Raw genomic sequence first — 18624 nt, forward strand, 5'->3', positions numbered from 1 at the left:
CTACTTTGAACTTCAGTGGCGCTCAAATCAAATACGGATTTTAAAATATTTAGAGACAAAAGAAGACAAATGCTCGCTTTTACGAGACAACAGTTCATAATACAGGACGCAAAATTTTCACCTCTAATACGGGACAGGTGGTGACCCTAACTCAGGGATACACGAGTGCATTTGAGATTCATTGTGACAGTATTTTGATCATTTCTTGTAAGAGAGAGTTTCATGTGGTATCCTGCTACGTTCTATTCCTGTGTGTTTCCCATGATTAATGTACTATGGTCCGGCTCCATGGCTAAATGGTTAGCGTGCTGGCCTTTGGTTACAGGAGTCCTGGGTTCAATTGCCGGCAGGGTCGGGAATTTTAACCATCATTGGTCAATTCCACTGGTGATATACTAACAATTTGTTGGTTATTTTGATCCACCTTTTCAATATAAATTACAGTTTGTGTTGCTAAGTTGTAATGTTACAACACTAATTTACCGGGACATGTTTTGCTTTTATTCACAAGCATCATCAGCCTATACAATTGCCTCAAGGTTTGTCATATTTGGGTTGTTGTTACAAATTTCATTACATTGAATGTAAATCTAATTTTAGTGATAATAATATTTAAAACAAGAATAATACACACATTAAAAATTATGACAATATGATTTGCAATGTTAAAATGGATTAACTCTTAATTCTAAAACACATTGACGTGACTCAAATTTTAATGCCAAATTATAGTTGAATCAATTTTAACATTGCAAACAATTTTTAGCCAAATTTTCAAATGGTAAAAACTGTGTTTTGGACGTCAATGTGTTTTAGAATTAAGAGTTAATCCATTTTAACATTGCAAATCATATTGTCATAATTTTTAATGTGTATATTATTCTTGTTTTAAATATTGTTATCACTAAAATTAGATTTACATTCAATGTAATGAAATTTGTAACAACAACCCAAATATGACAAACCTTGAGGCAATTGTATAGGCTGATGATGCTTGTGAATAAAAGCGAAACATGTCCCGGTAAATTAGTGTTGTAACATTACAACTTAGCAACACAAACTGTAATTTGTATTGAAAAGGTGGATCAAAATAACCAACAGATTGTTAGTATATCATAGCATAGTTCAATACGGGTCTAATAATGAGATTAGTTACATGTAACAATTCCACTGGCACGGGGGCTGGGTGTATGTGTCGTCTTCATCATCATTTCATCCTCATCACGACGTGCAGGTCGCCTACGGGAGTCAAATCAAAAGACGTGCACCTGGTGAGCCGAACTTGTCCTCGGACACTCCTGGCACTAAAAGCCATACGCCATTTCATTTCAATGTACTATGTAGAAAATGAGTTCTGACATGGAAATAAAGCATTTCCAGACCGATGTCCATATGACATATTTTCTTCTTCGACGTGTGAGCAATGTGTCCTGAAAGTTTGTCCATACTTTATTGTTTCACCCTGTATCATATATCATTTTTGTTTATTGATATGATGCTGTACACGTGTTACTGTTTTCAGGCTGGTAACGCAGCCATTTCTGCCGGTCTCTATGAAGCCTTCCACGCCCTCAACGTCATCCAGAACATCCAACTGCAGAAGGAACTTGAAGGAGTAAAGCATGCGTTTGACTGCCTCGACACTGGTATGAAGAAAATATTTGACGGACAGAAGAAGTCTCGCAGTTCTCGAGCCGAGTTGGAAAGCTGTTTGCGGAAACTTCAGAACCGATGGGAGTTCATTCGCAAGAAATACATAGAATATATGAAGACCAATGAATTGGACTGTATAGTGCGCATAGAGTCAACTACTAGTGGCTTTATAGACTCTCTCAAGGAACTGTTGCAGCTTGTGTGTTGGGATGTTTCAGCAGCGACACAAGGAAGGGACGTAATACAGGGGGTCGTAAGCCTCGTCAAGCACAAACTGTCAGACTTCAGCAACTTCCTGAAGGTGAAGGCACTGAGAAATTTCACCTTGGGATCATATCCTTTTATTGCACACTTTGACAATAATATCAGTAAAGATACTGTCTTGAAGTAATTTTATAATATAGATTTCAATCCCCATGGGGAACTTGAAATATTTGTCCTGAACGAGTAAATTCATATCATCACCGTCCTCCTTTGCCCTTATCCAGCTCATGCCGGGTCGAGGCATTTTTCGAAGTATCGGATCTCTTCCATTTTTTTGCTCTGATTAGTGTTATATAGAGGATGGTTGCCTAGATGTACTTCCTCTTAAAACAATAATCACCACCACCACCACCATCTTCAGTTTACGTCAATTCCCCTCCGCACACAACTAGCAATTCCAAAGCCCTGCCCACCCCACCTTCCCCGACACCCCCCTGCCCCCGTTGCAACATTCACACTGCTATAACACGAGAAGCACAAGAGTAGCGATTATCAGACTTTCCAATGCAGTTAACACTGCAAGACAACACTGCGACAGTCAAGGGGGTAAGTGACAAAATATCAACACCACCAATTAAACCAGATATTCCTATTGACTCTTCAGTTTACACAGCGTTCTTTTAATTGCAGAACTTTAACACACATTCGACATCCTGTGGCAGGCTATAGACTACATCCATCATTTAAGTTGAACGTCCTCTTTTGACTAGCTCATTTTCGTAAGATTCCAGCTACTTAAACTAAGCGGCGATTATCTGTTGTTCTAATTCTACAGCATCAATAATACAACTAAGAAGGAAATCTAACATTGGTTTCGACAAATAATTTTCGTCAATGGTGATGCAGAAATATCTTTTTTTTTTTTTGCTACGGGCTTTACGTCGCACCGACACAGATAGGTCTTATGGCGACGATGGGACAGGAAAGGCCTAGGAGTTGGAAGGAATCGGCCGTGGCCTTAATTAAGGTACAGCCCCAGCATTTGCCTGGTGTGAAAATGGGAAACCAAGGAAAACCATCTTCAGGGCTGCCGATAGTGGGATTCGAACCTACTATCTCCCGGATGCAAGCTCACAGCCGTGCGCCTCTACGCGCACGGCCAACTCGCCCGGTAGAAATATCTTTTAATGACAGACTGTTACTATAAAACATTAACACAAGTTTTTAACCAGATTTTCACAACAGTTGCAATTAAATGTTACTATGTTCACAACAACCATTCTCTGAAAGAGGTTAAGATGGAATGAGTTTCCTAAAAGGTTTAGACATAGTAATTTATTAGGTTTTAACATTTCACAATACCTTACAATACATTAGAATTATTCAGTGTGCTTTTTTCCAGACAGTCCACAATCACAGCCTAGCTATTGATTGTTTATATTTTAAATTTACCACAACTGTTTGTAATTCTATTATGTAAATCTTTAAGTAGTTTTTAAGATTTTAAATGATGTGATAGTGACTCAGGACATGTCCCATTAGAAACAAATGTAACAGAGTTTGAATCCTAGTCACAAGGATTTTATTGTTTTGAATAGGTGGTCGATATAATAACTAATTTGTAATTTTAAGAAGTACATTGAATTTCAGTACGGACTCATAGTGATATTGATTACTTGCAATGTCCAAAATGACTGTGATCATGGATGTACGTGTACATGTTCCAGCATAGCTCTTGACCAAACATGATACTCATATTATTTATTGTTTGGGAAAGAAAACTGTAGGGTAAGACACCCCTATGGGCAGGGGTTGAAAGGGAGTGAAATATTAAAATAATAGGAAAGCACCAATATTAAAAGTGAAAACGATGTATGTTAATAAATATAGTTTTTCTTTTGAATTCAATTAAACGGTTTCGAAAAATCTAACATGGTTCAGTTAATAAATGCGGATGAAACTGCGGGCATGTGCTAGTTTGAAAAAAAAAAAATACTTATGATGATGATGATGATGGGATAAAATATTCCTTCATATTGAGTAAAACACTCAACAAGTCAATGTTCAAATTTGTAATAAATCTGTGTGCGTAAGGGTTCCTAGAAAGTGATCTTCTTTCTTCAAAACGGTGGGGAGGTTGCTGTAGTTTTTTAGTATTTACTCTAAATAACTTATGGATGACGATAAACTTAAATTTACCGGGCGAGTTGGCCGTGCGCGTAGAGGCGCGCGGCTGTGAGCTTGCATCCGGGAGATAGTAGGTTCGAATCCCACTGTCGGCAGCCCTGAAAATGGTTTTCCGTGGTTTCCCATTTTCGCACCAGGCAAATGCTGGGGCTGTACCTTAATTAAGGCCACGGCCGCTTCCTTCCAACTCCTAGGCCTTTCCTATCCCATCGTCGCCATAAGACCTATCTGTGTCGGTGCGACGTAAAGCCCCTAGCAAAAAAAAAACTTAAATTTAAAATACGATGACCAGGGGAAAACTCATGAAGTCAGCTGACGACATAAGAGAAGTAAACATAGCGGAACCAGCCGGGAGACTCCCTTCAACACCTCAGAACTTGCTATCAAGATTTAACCTCAAACTTGACCTAGTTCATCTGTTATTACGAGCAATTTAGCGTGCGTAATTTCTTCCGTTCTCAATTTTTATGTACTCTAGCGATTATATTGAATGCGATTGATCTTTCGTATAAAATTTCTTCCTACGTGCACTAGCAAGCTCTATTGTCGATATTTGAAGTCGCTGAAACAAATCTTCAAGTTTGAAAAGAAAGCTCAGCACATATTTTCGTGATAATTGCGATTGCTTAATTTTAGTACTATCATAGGTACTGAAATTGAGTAAGAATGTAGCCTAAAATACTTCTCAAGATATGGCAGGGTCCATCACTAATTTCAGAGATTATTTCATACATTCTCATGTATGGTCACATTTCAGAAATTCCAATTAAATGGATAGCAAAAATGTTATCATTACTGTACCGGGGCTTGAAATACGTTTTCATGATATTTAAATAATTAAGTAAGGTTAGGTGATGCTGTTTGAGTAAGAAAACTAGAATGTTTGCCAAAGGAGCCTCTGGAGTAATATTACAGTATTACAGTTTTTAAAAATGAAATTGAACATGTGTGTTTGCATAGGATTGGAATGAGAAAAATAACTAACGAGTAAGCCGCAGTATGGATCCCACCGTGGGGCAGTAGAATAACACGCATGGTATGTCCTGTCTGTCGTAAGAGGTGACTAAAAGGGGCCATTAACTTCATAGTGTGGGTTGGCAATGACAGGGCCCTTAGCTGAATCCTGGCATTGCTTCCACTTACTTGTGCCAGGCTCCTCAGTTTCATTCTATCCTATCTGACCTCCCTTGGTCAACTCTTGTTCTTTTCCGACCCTGATGGTATTAGGTGCGCCCTTGGGAGTCTTTCATTTTCATGCCCTTAATAGCCATTGTCCTTCTCTGGTTGATACCTTCGTTTTTCAAAGTGTGAGCTCCCTTCCATTCTTTCCCTCTGATTAGTGTTATCTAGAGGATGGTTGCCCAGTTGCACTTCCTCTTAAAACAGTAATTCATTTCATTTTACCACTACTTCAATATGGAAACCATCTGCCAAACTGATTGCCATTTCATACCGGGGTTAATGTGTTGGGTTTTTTCCCCCCAACTTTTACAAAAAATCAGATACACAACAGTCCGCTATAGCGAATAAATGTTCTGCAGTTGTGAATACTTGCTATAACGGACTTCTACTGTACATTCCGTTTAACAGCTTACAGCCTACCTATAGCAGAAGATGACCTAATTTGCAGTGCTTGTTATTTTATAAGCCAAAACGCTGCCTTACCAAATATTATATACTTTTTATTTTTGCTGTGATATTATTTTTTGAAACCTTTGTTTTCATAGCTTTCCCTGTGCTCTTTTTTGTCTGTTTGTTTGTCCTTAATACAAACCACTAGAGCTTCCCTAACCATCAACAAGTATCTGGAGGAGTTTCCAGGACTTGTGCACTTTATGTACATCGACCGCACTAACCATCGAGTGACAGCACCTAGCCTGGACTTCAACTCGGAAGAAACCATCTCTCTCACAAAGAAAAAGGTATGTCTCTGTAAATTTATGTACAAACAAACAAGAAAAAGAATGAATGTATGGTATTGTATGAGGTCCTTGTAGGTACACTTTTCTTGGAAACAGGTGAACTTACAGATATAATGTTTCTTGTGGCTATCCACAGGGTTTCTATCTACGTAAGAGGTGAATTATAATTTGGTAATAATTAAAATTAAGTTTGATAAAATATCAAATGTGAGCAACATTCAATAACATGCACTCATCCCGTTTTTGAGTGACTACACAGTACATAATTCTTGAATTTGTATCTGCTTGTATAAAGACAGAAACATGAAAAGAAACACACAATATGATGAACACACTGTCAGGCCAGTGTAGGAAGAGGGAGCAAGAGAAAGAGAAGATGTGGACAAACTTGAAAATGCAAAAGGCCAAGGACAATCTCCACAGCTGGGCTGATTGGCTCAGATGGTTGAGGCACTGGCTTTCTGACCCTAACTTAGCAGGTTCAATCCTAACTCAGTCCGGTGTTACTTGAAGGCACTCAAATATGTCAGCCTTGTGTCTGTAGATTTACTGGCACGTAAAAGAACTCCTGCGGGACAAAATTCCGGTTACTCGGCGTCTCCAAAAACCCTAACAAAAAAAATTGTTAGTGGGATGTAAAGCCAATAACATTATTATTCCAATCTCCACATCTTCATACACTGCAATCCTCGAATAGATACGCTTTCTCCTCATCGACAAGTTGCAACGGCAGCCTGGAAGATGATTTTCTATGACTTTTTTGTAACTGTTTTTGTATTATTTTTCTACAATTTGTTTTAACGTTGCACTGACACAGATTGGTCTTATGGTGACCATGGGATAGGAAAGGCTTAGGAGTTGGTAGGAAGCGACCGTGGGTTTAATGAAGGTACAGCCACAGCATTTGCCTGGTGTGAAAATGGGAAACCACGGAAAACCATCTTCAGGGCTGCCGACAGTGGGGCTCGAACCCACTATCTCCCGGATGCAAGCTCACAGCTGAGCGCCCCTAACCTCACGGCCAACTCACCCGGTTTTTGTAACTGTTAGGTTCTTCAGTCTGCTGAAGCTAATTTTGAATAAATAAATTTATAAACGACATAAAATACTACTTAATAATGAAATTTTAATTAAGTTTTTTAAGGTATATTTCTGTTACCGTAGGCCTGTTCTTTTTCTCAGGTAGTTGTTAAATTTATTTATTCAAAATTATGAGGGCAAATCAATAAGTATTTGCAATTTTGTTCTAATTGTCTTTAGGTTGGCTCTATGGCGTTGTGTGCTGACTGGCCGCTACATGGCACCGTTGTCTACGTCTGTGGTAGGTTTCAGTGTTATCAGATCAGTACAGCTTGTGCTGTTGCGACGTAAAGATGACAGCACCACTCTCTGTTTGCACCAAGGAAGAACAGTGTTCCGTAATCCGTTTTTTGTGATATGAGGGTGTACCATAAGCAGAAATTCATAGAAAAGTTACTCATCTGTTATTCAGGATCATATCACACACTCGTTCAATATTGGCATCAGTTACGGTTGCAGATGGACACCTGAATCTTTCCTCATCCTTCATGCTCGTGCAACCCCTTTTGAACTGTTCAGTCCACTGGTAAACACTTTGCTGTGGTAAAACATTGTTCCACCGAGCTCGATAGCTGCAGTCGCTTAAGTGCGGCCAGTATCCAGTATTCGGGAGATAGTAGGTTCGAACCCCACTGTCGGCAGCCCTGAAAATGGTTTTCCGTGGTTTCCCCATTTTCACACCAGGCAAATGCTGGGGCTGTACCTTAATTAAGGCCACGGCCGCTTCCTTCCAATTCCTAGCCCTTCCCTGTCCCATCGTCGTAAAGCAAAAAAAAAAAAAAAAAAACCGTTGTTCCTGTATTGTGCTGAAAGTCTTCTGTGAATTTCCACTCCTGGTACACCCTCAGACCACAAAAAACGGATTTCGGAATGCTGTTCTTCCTTGATGCAAACAGAGTGGTGCGGCCATCTTTCTGTCAGAACAGCGCAATCTGTACTGATCTGATAACGCTGAAACCTACCACAGACGTAGACAACGGTGCCATCTAGTGGCTGGTGAGCACTTAACACCATAGAGCCAACCTAAAAACAATTAGAGCAAATATGCTGATTCTTATTGACTTGCTTACATACATAATAGTTTAAAACCTAGTTTTAACAGCCTGTAACTTATATATACATCTCCTGTCACATGCAGATCTGGGCCATGGTGGAATTCAGCAGAAGACATCTCCAGGAGGGACACTTTGCTATTATGTGGAAGGACACCACATTCAATTACGCCTATTTCTTGTGGTTTGAAGATGCTAGTGTAAGTTGTCTTAAATATAAACCTGTTTACATTCGTGTGAATTAATTCCAATCGTTGAGTATTTCATATGCATTGCAGATGGTACATTGAGGTGTTTTTTTATATGATGACTTCAAAAATTCTTTTCCAGGGTTCACCACAGAAAGCTAAACTCTTTCCAACTGCTTTGCTGCAGACTTTTCCAATGCCAGGCATTCTGTGTGGAGATTTTTATCAGTAAGTATTTTGTGACTGTGTATGGCAGTATACTGATTACAGTGAAGAGAAAATGGTGAAATGCTTATTCAGTCTTTCAAAAAAGAAGTATTTGAGTCGGTTGTGAATGTTAAACCCTTAATTGAATGCTTGCTTTAATAAGAGAGAAAAGCGCACAGCATGCATAAAGATTCTGTAGTTTAGGCACGGCACAGTTCAGTTACCTATATGACTTGTTTTGCGCGTGATATAGCGTGGTATCTATCACCATACACACTTGTATTTCAAGGTTGGTTCATGGAACTTTATTTATATACACCTTGTGGTGAAAACCATGTACAGCAAATTGTGTGTCTCAGTTCATAGTTTTTGTTCTATGTGTTGGTTGTCATAGCTTCCATTGAGTAGAAATCGACCCATATGAAAGAATTTACCCTTGCATGCTAAATCTCAGTTCTTCTATAAAAAGAGGTTCCTTAGCTAGTTCGTAAACTTGTCTGGATCATAAGTTACGAGTTTCATTATGGTCTGTATTGAAAACTGATCACTATCAAATGGTAGAGCAGGGTCCACCTATTCAATACCATAAGCTTGTATATTGTCTTATAAAACTGGGACTAGTTTCGACCCCATATAATGTATATTGGATCATTTTCATCTCAGATCAACTCAGGAACATTTGGCTGCTATAGGAGTGATGACATACCGTATTTCACGGCATAATCGTCGCATTTTTTATACCAAAATTTTCGAAAAAAAATTGTAGGGTGCGACCATTATACGATGAATATTTAATACCAGTATTTGTATTACTCAAAAAATGTATTTATAACTGAATTGTATTTGATACAAATTTAAGATGCACGTAATACTCGCGTTTATACATCAAAATAATTAAAATAGTCTAAAACAAAATTCATAATTTTTCGCAACAATTCGGCGAACGTTTTTCCAACCTGAAAATAAAAATGAACGTATTAAGTTAATTTGTCATTAATTTGAGTATTAACGTTAAAATATTACACTTGCAAAAAATTATCGCTTTGTTGTGAAATGCGGACTTACCGGTACGCAATTTATTCCAAATCTTCGGTGTCGCTATCTGATGCGCCATCCTCGCCTCTGTTAATACCAGTATCAGATTCTTCGTCTCACTGCCACACTGCGTCATCTTCGGAACCGTCTAGTGCATTCGAAATCCCAGTCCTTTTGAAGCTCTTGGAGACTAGTTCAGGTGGTATAAGATCCCAACTCTTCTTCGCCCACGAGCATAACAAGTCCAAGGGTGGACGCCTGATATTTCCGGCGGGCGTCAATTGCTGATCGCCGCTCATCATCCACTCGTTGTAAAATCGACGTAAGTGGTCTTTAAAGGGTTTATTAACACATACGTCTAGTGGCTGCAAAGCAGATGTTAGGCCACCAGGAATGACTATCTGTCGTGTCTTGTTTGTAGTGAGAATTTGCTTCACTTCGTTCACGAGGTGACCTCGGAAACTATCTAAAACAAGCAGAGCTGGTTGTTTTAGTAGTGCACCAGGTCTTCTATTCCACACAGTTTTAACCCAGTCCAGCATGAGTTCTACGTCCATCCAACCCTTTGGTTGCACTCGTACATGAATTCCACGGGGAAACTGTATATTCTTAGGCATCGTTTTCCTCTTGAAAATGATGTAAGGCGGCAACTTTCTCCCGTCAGCTGTAATGGCTAGCATTGCCGTGCATCGCAATTTCTCACTACCGCTGGTTTTCATTAATACACTCCGTGATCCTTTTAGCGCAATAGTGCTGTTGCGAGGCATATAAAAAAAGATTGGAGTCTGATCGGCATTACCGATTTGAGAAAGCAAGTACGAAGTTTCCTTGCGCAAACGTATGACAAATCGGTGAAAATTTACAATCTTGTCCGTGTAATCAGCAGGCAACTTTTGGCTTAGCGTTGTTCTCCTTCGCACTGACAGATTGTGTCGTCGCATGAACCCCTTAATCCACCCACGAGTCGCCTTAAACTGAGTTACCGGTATGTTGTGTTTGCACGCTACCTCCTGTCCCTTAATTTGTAACATTTCATATGATACACTGCAGCCATTGTTACGTATTTCACTGACGTACCTAAACACTTCTTCGTCAATTATATGAAACTTCCCTGTTTTAGGACCTCTAAACGCGCGTCTAGAAGGGTTTGTGCTTTTTAGCTTGTTTTTTAATTTCCGCCAGTCACGCACCAACTTTTCACTCACAGAAAATTTTCTTTCTGCAGCTCTGTTCCCGTGCTGTTCAGCGAAGGCAATTACGCTTAGCTTGAAGCCCGCAGAATAGTTTCTATATTTACCCATAATCGCTTATAAATGCTTCACATGTTAATGTTTTGCGATATAAATGACTTTCCGTAATTGTTCACTATTAAAACAAATTATTTCTGCAAACACCCAAAACACAAATTAAAAACTTAAATTCTCACGCACACATGTCTACAGTAATCACGTAAATCTGAAACAAATAAATGCATCTGTGATCTGTCCATTCCAGAGCAGCCAATACTGTTAGGCAGCAAGGAAGCATGCAACAATTGTATCAGTTTAGCTCGTTGGTTGCGACACACTACTGCGCTTGCGCAAAGCTCGCAAACCGGAGCTCTAGCTAGCGCGGTGTAGATCTACTGTATAGTTGATTGTATTCCGAGATGTCAGTAACAAACATTCATTTTTTTCAATTTCTTTTAAACATACGGTAATTAGGTTAATATTTCTTCCCAGTTATTGATGATTTTACATTACATTACTGACGAGTTTATAAAATAAAACTTTAATAGCATTGGATAATAATTATCTTGACTGCTTGGATAAAAGTTTTCATCCCATGCCCGGACACTTATGACGTAGTAGTAAGATAAGAGTCTAGCGATGACAACTGAGACATCGTAAATAATTCGGCTGAATAATTCCGTGGAAATCTGCGTTATCGTCTTGGATTTCACTTCGTGCGCAATAACACAGGAGCCGGCCCCATGGTGTAGGGGTAGCGTGCTTGCCTCTTACACGGAGGCCTCGGGTTCAATTCACGGCCGGGTCAGGGAATTTTACCTGTATCTGAGGACTGGTTCGAGGTCCATTCAACCTACCTAGCCGGTATTTCCTGGCGACGTTGCCGATAAGCGATAACTTACAGCCTTACGTATTTCAAATGGGAACTCATAATATGTAGGTGGTGAATAAATAGTACACTGTCTCGCGACAACGTTGTCAAACTGCCGATAGCCTACCGGTAAGCATAATATGTAGGTTGTGAATAAATAGTGCACTGTCTCGCGACCACGTTGTCAAACTGCCGATAGTCTACCGGTAAGCCATGCGTCGTACATATACCGGTATTATTTATTTATACGTTGTGCAACATGTCGCAAACGTGACTGTGTTGCCAAATTGCCCATACACGTATTTAAATTGCACATTCATGTGCAACTTACGTTGCAGTTCCATTTACCTTTTAACCAGATTAGTGAACAAAATTTGGACGTGCGACGATTATATAATTAAAGGTTTAAAGTCCGATTTTTGTATTGAAAATAAAGGATGCGACGATTACGCGGTGGCGACGATTATGCCGTGAAATACGGTAGTTCATCATCAACCATAGCAATTTCGATGTGTCATTTAGTTTCTAGTTTAGATGTGTTGTTCGGACTTCATCAATGTTTTAAATTAAGATTGTAAATTGTGGCATACCAAAGTGTTTAATTTATTATTGGTTATATATATGTCTTCCAGTTGTAGCATGGCTGAAGATGACCCAATATATATGGGGTCGAAACTAGTCCCAGTTTTATAGGACAGTATACAAGGTTATGGTATTGAATAGGTGGACCATTCTCTACCCTTTGATAGTGACTAGTCTGGATGACAAGTATTTCAATATACATTCTCTTCCAGTATGTTGTCTTAACTTGTTTTAATTTTTGTTAAGTCACTTTTTGTGAGCTATTCCCATGTGAGTTCTAAGCCCGTATATCACTGTCGGAGTGATCTTCATTCCGAATAACTTCTTAGCTGGTTCAAGAGTGGATTGTCGCTCATTACTACAACAGCGTCTGTGGCTCCTGCTCGAATTTGGATTGAAAAGGAGTGTCCGTGAGTCTGAAACGTTACACCAAGGTATTTGAAGTGGTTTACCTGTCTGAGTGCTTTCCCATTTGTGTGGATCTCGTCTTTTGGTGCTAGTCTTCCTCCTTTCCTGACCACCTTACTTACTGTTTTCTTTGCATAAAATGTATTTCCTATCTGTGTCGGTGCGACATAAAGCAACTTGCGACGTAAAATGTATTTCATTATAAAGCCCATATTGTCGTACGTATACTTGAAAGGTATGGTCAAATGTTCCACCTTTACAATACTAATTTTTTTTATTTAATTATTTAATTTTAAAATTTCATTTTTAATTTCATTTTTATTTAATTATTTATATCCTATTTTTTATCCTATTGTAAAGTATTGTAAAGGTGCAACATTTGATTATACCTTTTAAGTATACTGTTTTCTTCTTGTTTATTATAAGATTGTGTTTTTCTTGGCCCAGTCTACTAGTTTATTAAAGGCTATTTCAAAGTTTTCCTAGTTTGGGGATACCATCATCATGTTGTTTACATGTGTATGCATTTTCAGGTTGTCTGTCTTCATTGCCTGGAGTGCACTATGCATAGCAATATTGAAAAGTATATAGCTTAATAGGTCGTCTTTCAACATCTACAGTTTGAAGTAATGGTTTAGAGGTCGTGACAAGATTGATAGATAGTTCTCTGTTAAGACGTTTTCCGTTAGTCTTATTAACACTTCAGGCATATTTATGTACTGTACATGTCCCTGAAAACCAGGCATTTTCTGTGATTTTTAAATTTATTTTGTGTTATAATTATGGTACAAACTTTAATGAAACTTACATAATTTTTAAGGTCTATTCTGCTGCAATAACACATAAATAAAAAATCCACAATTATTTCAATAATTCTTATGGAATTTTTCAACCATGAAAATGTCACTGAAAAAAGTTAAACTAAGAATCACTGTTCATAAAATTGTATCATTTTACTTATTATCACTATGGATTCAATTTATGGCATATTTTACAGCATTATTACACGGGATCGTATTGTTTCTTCCTGTAACAAGTTTTGAAGCATAGCTCCATACACAGAGCAACACTGCACTGGTCACACTGGTAGCGTGTCTTCTTACGAGAAGCTTTCCTGCTTGATTTCTTGATCATCTTTGCTTTCTTACTTCTCATGCTGCAAACATGGCCTATCCTAGCAGAATGCTTCTTGGTTGTAGAAGGAATGTCTTTTAAAGTGCTGTTCTGTTAGCCTTTCTACAGTTCTAGTTGATGTGATTGTATTAGCTGTGTTGCAATCTGGGTGATGAAATCAGCGATAGTTTCCTTCTTCCTGTGCACTGAATTGTACAGCCAAAATGCATTGGACATAGCAAGAAGCACCGATCCTACTTCGGGGAACACGTAACAAGGATCGGCAAGAAAGTACTATTTCGCAGTCTGGAGTTGATTTGAGTGATCAGCGCATTCAGTATAACTCGTCTGAACAAGGAACTGTGAAATGGTGGAGGAAATTGTAATGTTTTGTAAACGCTCAGTATTTTGGTGTTGAGTTCTAGTGCTTATATATCTGCTTCAGCGTGCTACGAATGTTAACAGAGTGCTGGAACTCATTCTTCAGTGCTTGTAGTTAATTAAAGAATACCAGGTAGCGGCACATCATCGGAACCTAATTCTATTATTATACTAAGTTGGTACTACCAAAGCAGCTTCGTATCGGCATGTACTCGTGTGGTCGGCGACTAGAGCCAATTTCCACAGTTAATGCAATTTTTTCCATTTCTCAGTGATTACAGTAGTATGTATATTGTGGTTCATAAATGTATCACGGTATGTGTGAATACGTAACTTTTCATGTTTTTAATATGCATTGTGAAAATTTAAAAAAATTGAAAGTAGAAAAAATTTAATTTATTTATAAAAGTTAGTTGTTTTTCTCCAGTTTTGAAACGCAAGGTATGAATGCGTAGCTCAGACGTTCTTGAATCCAAAATATGTTTGTGACTGTAAGTAAAGGTATCAGTTATTTTTGTATAAAAATGTGAAAACGCAGTAAAATGCTCAGTCCACAGTGTTAAGATCTAACTTCACCTGCTTAGTCTTCAGCGTGTTAAAATGTTATGAACCATGTTTCAGGAAACTCATTGAAGTATCGTTTCCCAAGATGTCGCCCAGTAAAGTGCGGTGCTATGAACTGTATTGCATCCACCTGGGACTTGCCACTTCCACCTGTGTCTTGGAACACTCTCGTCGGTTAGCTGCCACCATCTGGGAAGTGACCGGCATGCCCAGCAATCCTCTCGACTTACTGTAAACCTTGTGAGAATCTCATAGGACAATTGATGTGCCAAACGTGCTCTTGTTTACAGTTGGTGGTAGAGGTGTTAACTCTCCGTATGGGCTTGTTCCACAGTGTTTACAAGTACAAAATTCTGTTCCACAAAGAAATCAGCTTCTTTTGAGTCATAAAAGACTACAAAAAATCTGGGAAGGCACCCCATTCTGTAATATCCTGGCCTTCTAGAAACTTGTAGATATTACATCTCGTGTATTATAAATTTTCAGTTAGTCATTATATAGTCTAACGTATTATTTATAAATAATGCAGTGTTAGTTCTTTTATTACTCTTTGTGTGATTGCTGGATGTTCTTGTTGATGTTAAAAGTTTCAGAATGTTTGGTTGTTGTTGCTGCAGTTTTTATGCTTTCTCGTGGAAGACAAATCACAATCTTCTGCATCCACTTGCAAGACATTCACCTCACTTGTTTCATACCGACTATTGGAGTGGATTGTGCATTTTAGAAAAAAGAAAACCAGGAAATTGTGAATTTATCTCATCCTTGAATCATAGAACTGCAAATTATTCTGGATACTCATACTAGAACGTACATTAAAGTTATGTTTTAGTAACTCCATCATCACCACCACCACCACCAAATCAGCTCCAGCAAGCCAGGTGCGGAGTTTACGAGCTTCTTTCTGTTCGTCCTGTCCATCCACAGCTGATGTTCTATTTTTTGCTGCCAATTTATGTCACGTTTTGCAAGATCTTTGAAAATTTGCTTTTCCTAACCACCTCCAGGTCTCCTTCTGGACCTCATACCAGCAACGTTCCTTTCATAGTGTGCTGCTCTTGGGGTGCTATTTTGAGCCATCTTTCTCGTATGTCCATATCATTGTAATTTGCTTAATTCTAAGGTTTCCAACAGACTCTTGTCCAATCCAAGTTGTTACTGGATATTTTCATTCTTTATTTTGTTTCTCCTTGTCTTTTGGAGACAAGAGCAAGATATGTTTTGTACAGTGTGATATTGGAAGCTAGCGGAAATATGTCGTCCCAAAGTAGTTGATAAATGGAGTGATAGAATTTTGATGCAGCTTGTATCCAAATGCCTATTTCTTTGTTTATGGTATTGTCAGAATAAACAAAGTTACCTAAGTATTTAAAGTTGATAATAATATCTACAGGGACAATCTTCTATCTATACAGGGGATTGTCACTCGTCTGGTCACCAGCGCTGCACTCTTGTTTCCTGCCAAGCACTTTGCTGTAATGCACTTCTCAGCGCCACAAGTCTATGCAGTCTGCATAGACACATCAACTTTTTGTCGCATTGCCTTAAGATAATGGAGAAGATTATAGAACAGAGACGGAGAGAAATAACGGAAGACCAATTTGAAGAGGAACAACATGTGTATAGAAGTAATAGAGGAACCACAGACCTCATTTTTTTCACTCTGGCAGTTGACGGAAAAGTTTTGGGAAAAAGGGAAGGACTTGATAATGGTGCTTTGGATGTGGAAAAAGCATATGAGAGGGTGGAGAGAGGAAAAATGTGGGAATCCCAGAAGCACTGATTTAAAAAGTTCAGATGTTGTATGATTTTGTAAAAGTAGTGTGTAAGTAGGAGATGGAGATCTCAGTGGTTCAGAACAATAAGCGAGTTCTCTCTCCTCATTCCTCTTCATTTCACTCACGGAACTCAAAGGAATAGATAAGGGAGATCTTAATGCATTTGTTTTTGCTGATGTTATTTGTGGAGAAACTGAGAGAGATGTTCAGAGGAGATTGTCTTTGGAACACAAAGTTTAAAGAATATAAGTTAAATGTGAGCAAGAGCAAAACAGTGGTAATGAAAGTTAACAGGACAAATACAACTTGTAATCTCACTCTCGAGGGAGAGAAGATTTAATGTGTGAATACCTTGAAATATCTGGAGAGTACAATATCAAATGACGGAAGTGTTGAACAGGATGCAAAAAGGATCCAAGTTCTTCCATCAAGTATGGGACAAAGGAGTTCCTCAGAGGGCTAAACAGACCCTGCTTAAGACTTATTTCCTGCTCATCATGACTTATAGTCTGGAGAGTTGCATCATACATAAAAGAGAAGTAAGTCAGCTGCAAGCTGTTGAAATGAGGTTCCTTATATCAGCTGAACAGAAAACAAGGAAGGATACAATTAGGAATGATCAGATACAAAGAGACCTGCAGGTCAAACTGACCATGGAAGAAAGGCAGATGCAGGTGACTTGAACACCAAGGAAGTACAGTGAAACCCCATTAGTGCATTCCTCATTAACACGTCTTCCCACTTAGCACGTTGTAAATTCGAAGTCCCGATTCTCATCGTATTAAATCTGTATAAAAATACCTCACTTATTGCATCACGAATATTTTTGCTATTAACGCTTAGTATGATCACATTTGTGAAAGGAACGTGATTTCTAACTCGGGTAATAAAGAGTCCTCGCTACAGTTGCATGATAATAGGAAAATGCCTTGACTTCCTGAACTTCACAGGATAAGTTGCAACTTCGGGGAGCAAGCTGTTACCCTCAGGAATGTTCGGTTTTGCTTGCCGGTTAGTAGCGAGATTGCTGAATAACACAGTGAGCCTGTTAGTGCTTGTATTTCGCATTCCATTCATAAATTAGAAATTTATTTTTTGTTGAGTGGTACAGTGAAGGGTAGCGAATATTTGTCGCCTGATAGCCTGCATCTGGAATAAGGAATATAATCGTGCAAAGTTGACTAGTGTGGTGCATATCTGTCTTGTAACGGTCTAGTTGTGGATTTCGAAAAAGTCGTAAAATTCCTTACCAACGAAGACAAGATTAAAATCTATCAGAAAGTGGATTGGCACCTTCATCTTTAAGCACGCAGAAATAGCGCGAATGTTGAAACTCACATCTTCGAATTTCGACTCTATCATTCGAGTTGGTCTAATCAAAGTTTTCTTGATGCAAAATGGTGGCCAAAGTTTCAGTCGCACATGGTTGAGATAGAGTGTAACCTGCAATTCATTGTCTAAGAGTGCGAACAGAAAATAATGTTTAATAAACCACTGGTCCGAAATAAATGTCTTCTACCATGGCACCCCCCTGGAATTCTAAAAAGGTTGATGTTCAATTGTTTAATATCATACCAGATTATTTCATAAACTGTACTTACTGCCAGTCATCTAGCATCTGTTATAATCGGAAATTTCTGTAAACAATTTAATGTTGCTGACGTTATATTGGTTTTTATATTCAAGAAATTTGTTAATGTGCCCCTCCCATGTAAAAGATCCTGTGGGCGCCCATGTTCTACTACCATTTGTTTTAGAAAGAGTGTGATCTGCAATAATACTTTGATATTTTTATCGGCCCCCGAGCAAATATTTTCATATTTGTTATGAAATGTTTTTTTACACCTTTCAATGCACTGTTTTTTTAAATAATTCCCAGCGGAAAAGGTTTTAATATTTTTTCTCGCCTGTTTTCAACACCTTTTAATATTCTCCGCTCAGCTTTAGAAACGATAGATATAGTTTTCACTGTACCCGTGGATACATGACGTAAAACGCCATCATATTGGAAAAAATCGTATCTGGTGTTTCCATATCCCTGTTGGGTAGTTTTTATTTGTGTATTCAGTAGTACGTTTTATCGCTTAACACGTTCTTTTTCCTTGTCCCCTGCAGAAATCTCGTAACCAGGTTTTACTGCATTTTGAAAAGCTTGTTCGGAGATGAAGACCAA

At 38.6% G+C, this 18624-nt stretch overlaps 1 protein-coding gene across 1 annotated transcript in view; it reads left to right on the forward strand.

Moving 5' to 3' along the window:
* HPS1 (Hermansky-Pudlak syndrome 1 protein) overlaps window positions 1–15162 on the forward strand; it is a 54199-nt gene extending 39037 nt beyond the window's left edge. The window contains exons 6-10 of the mRNA XM_067156093.2: window positions 1523–1986; window positions 5822–5966; window positions 8185–8298; window positions 8429–8514; window positions 14734–15162. Of these exons, the coding sequence (XP_067012194.1) occupies window positions 1523–1986; window positions 5822–5966; window positions 8185–8298; window positions 8429–8514; window positions 14734–14911 (987 nt within the window). The 3' untranslated portion in view covers window positions 14912–15162. The remainder of the gene's footprint in view (window positions 1–1522; window positions 1987–5821; window positions 5967–8184; window positions 8299–8428; window positions 8515–14733) is intronic.
* Window positions 15163–18624: the final 3462 nt, after the last annotated feature.

This window comes from Anabrus simplex, chromosome 12 (assembly GCF_040414725.1).
Source record: "Anabrus simplex isolate iqAnaSimp1 chromosome 12, ASM4041472v1, whole genome shotgun sequence".
NCBI classification, from domain to species: domain Eukaryota; kingdom Metazoa; phylum Arthropoda; class Insecta; order Orthoptera; family Tettigoniidae; genus Anabrus; species Anabrus simplex.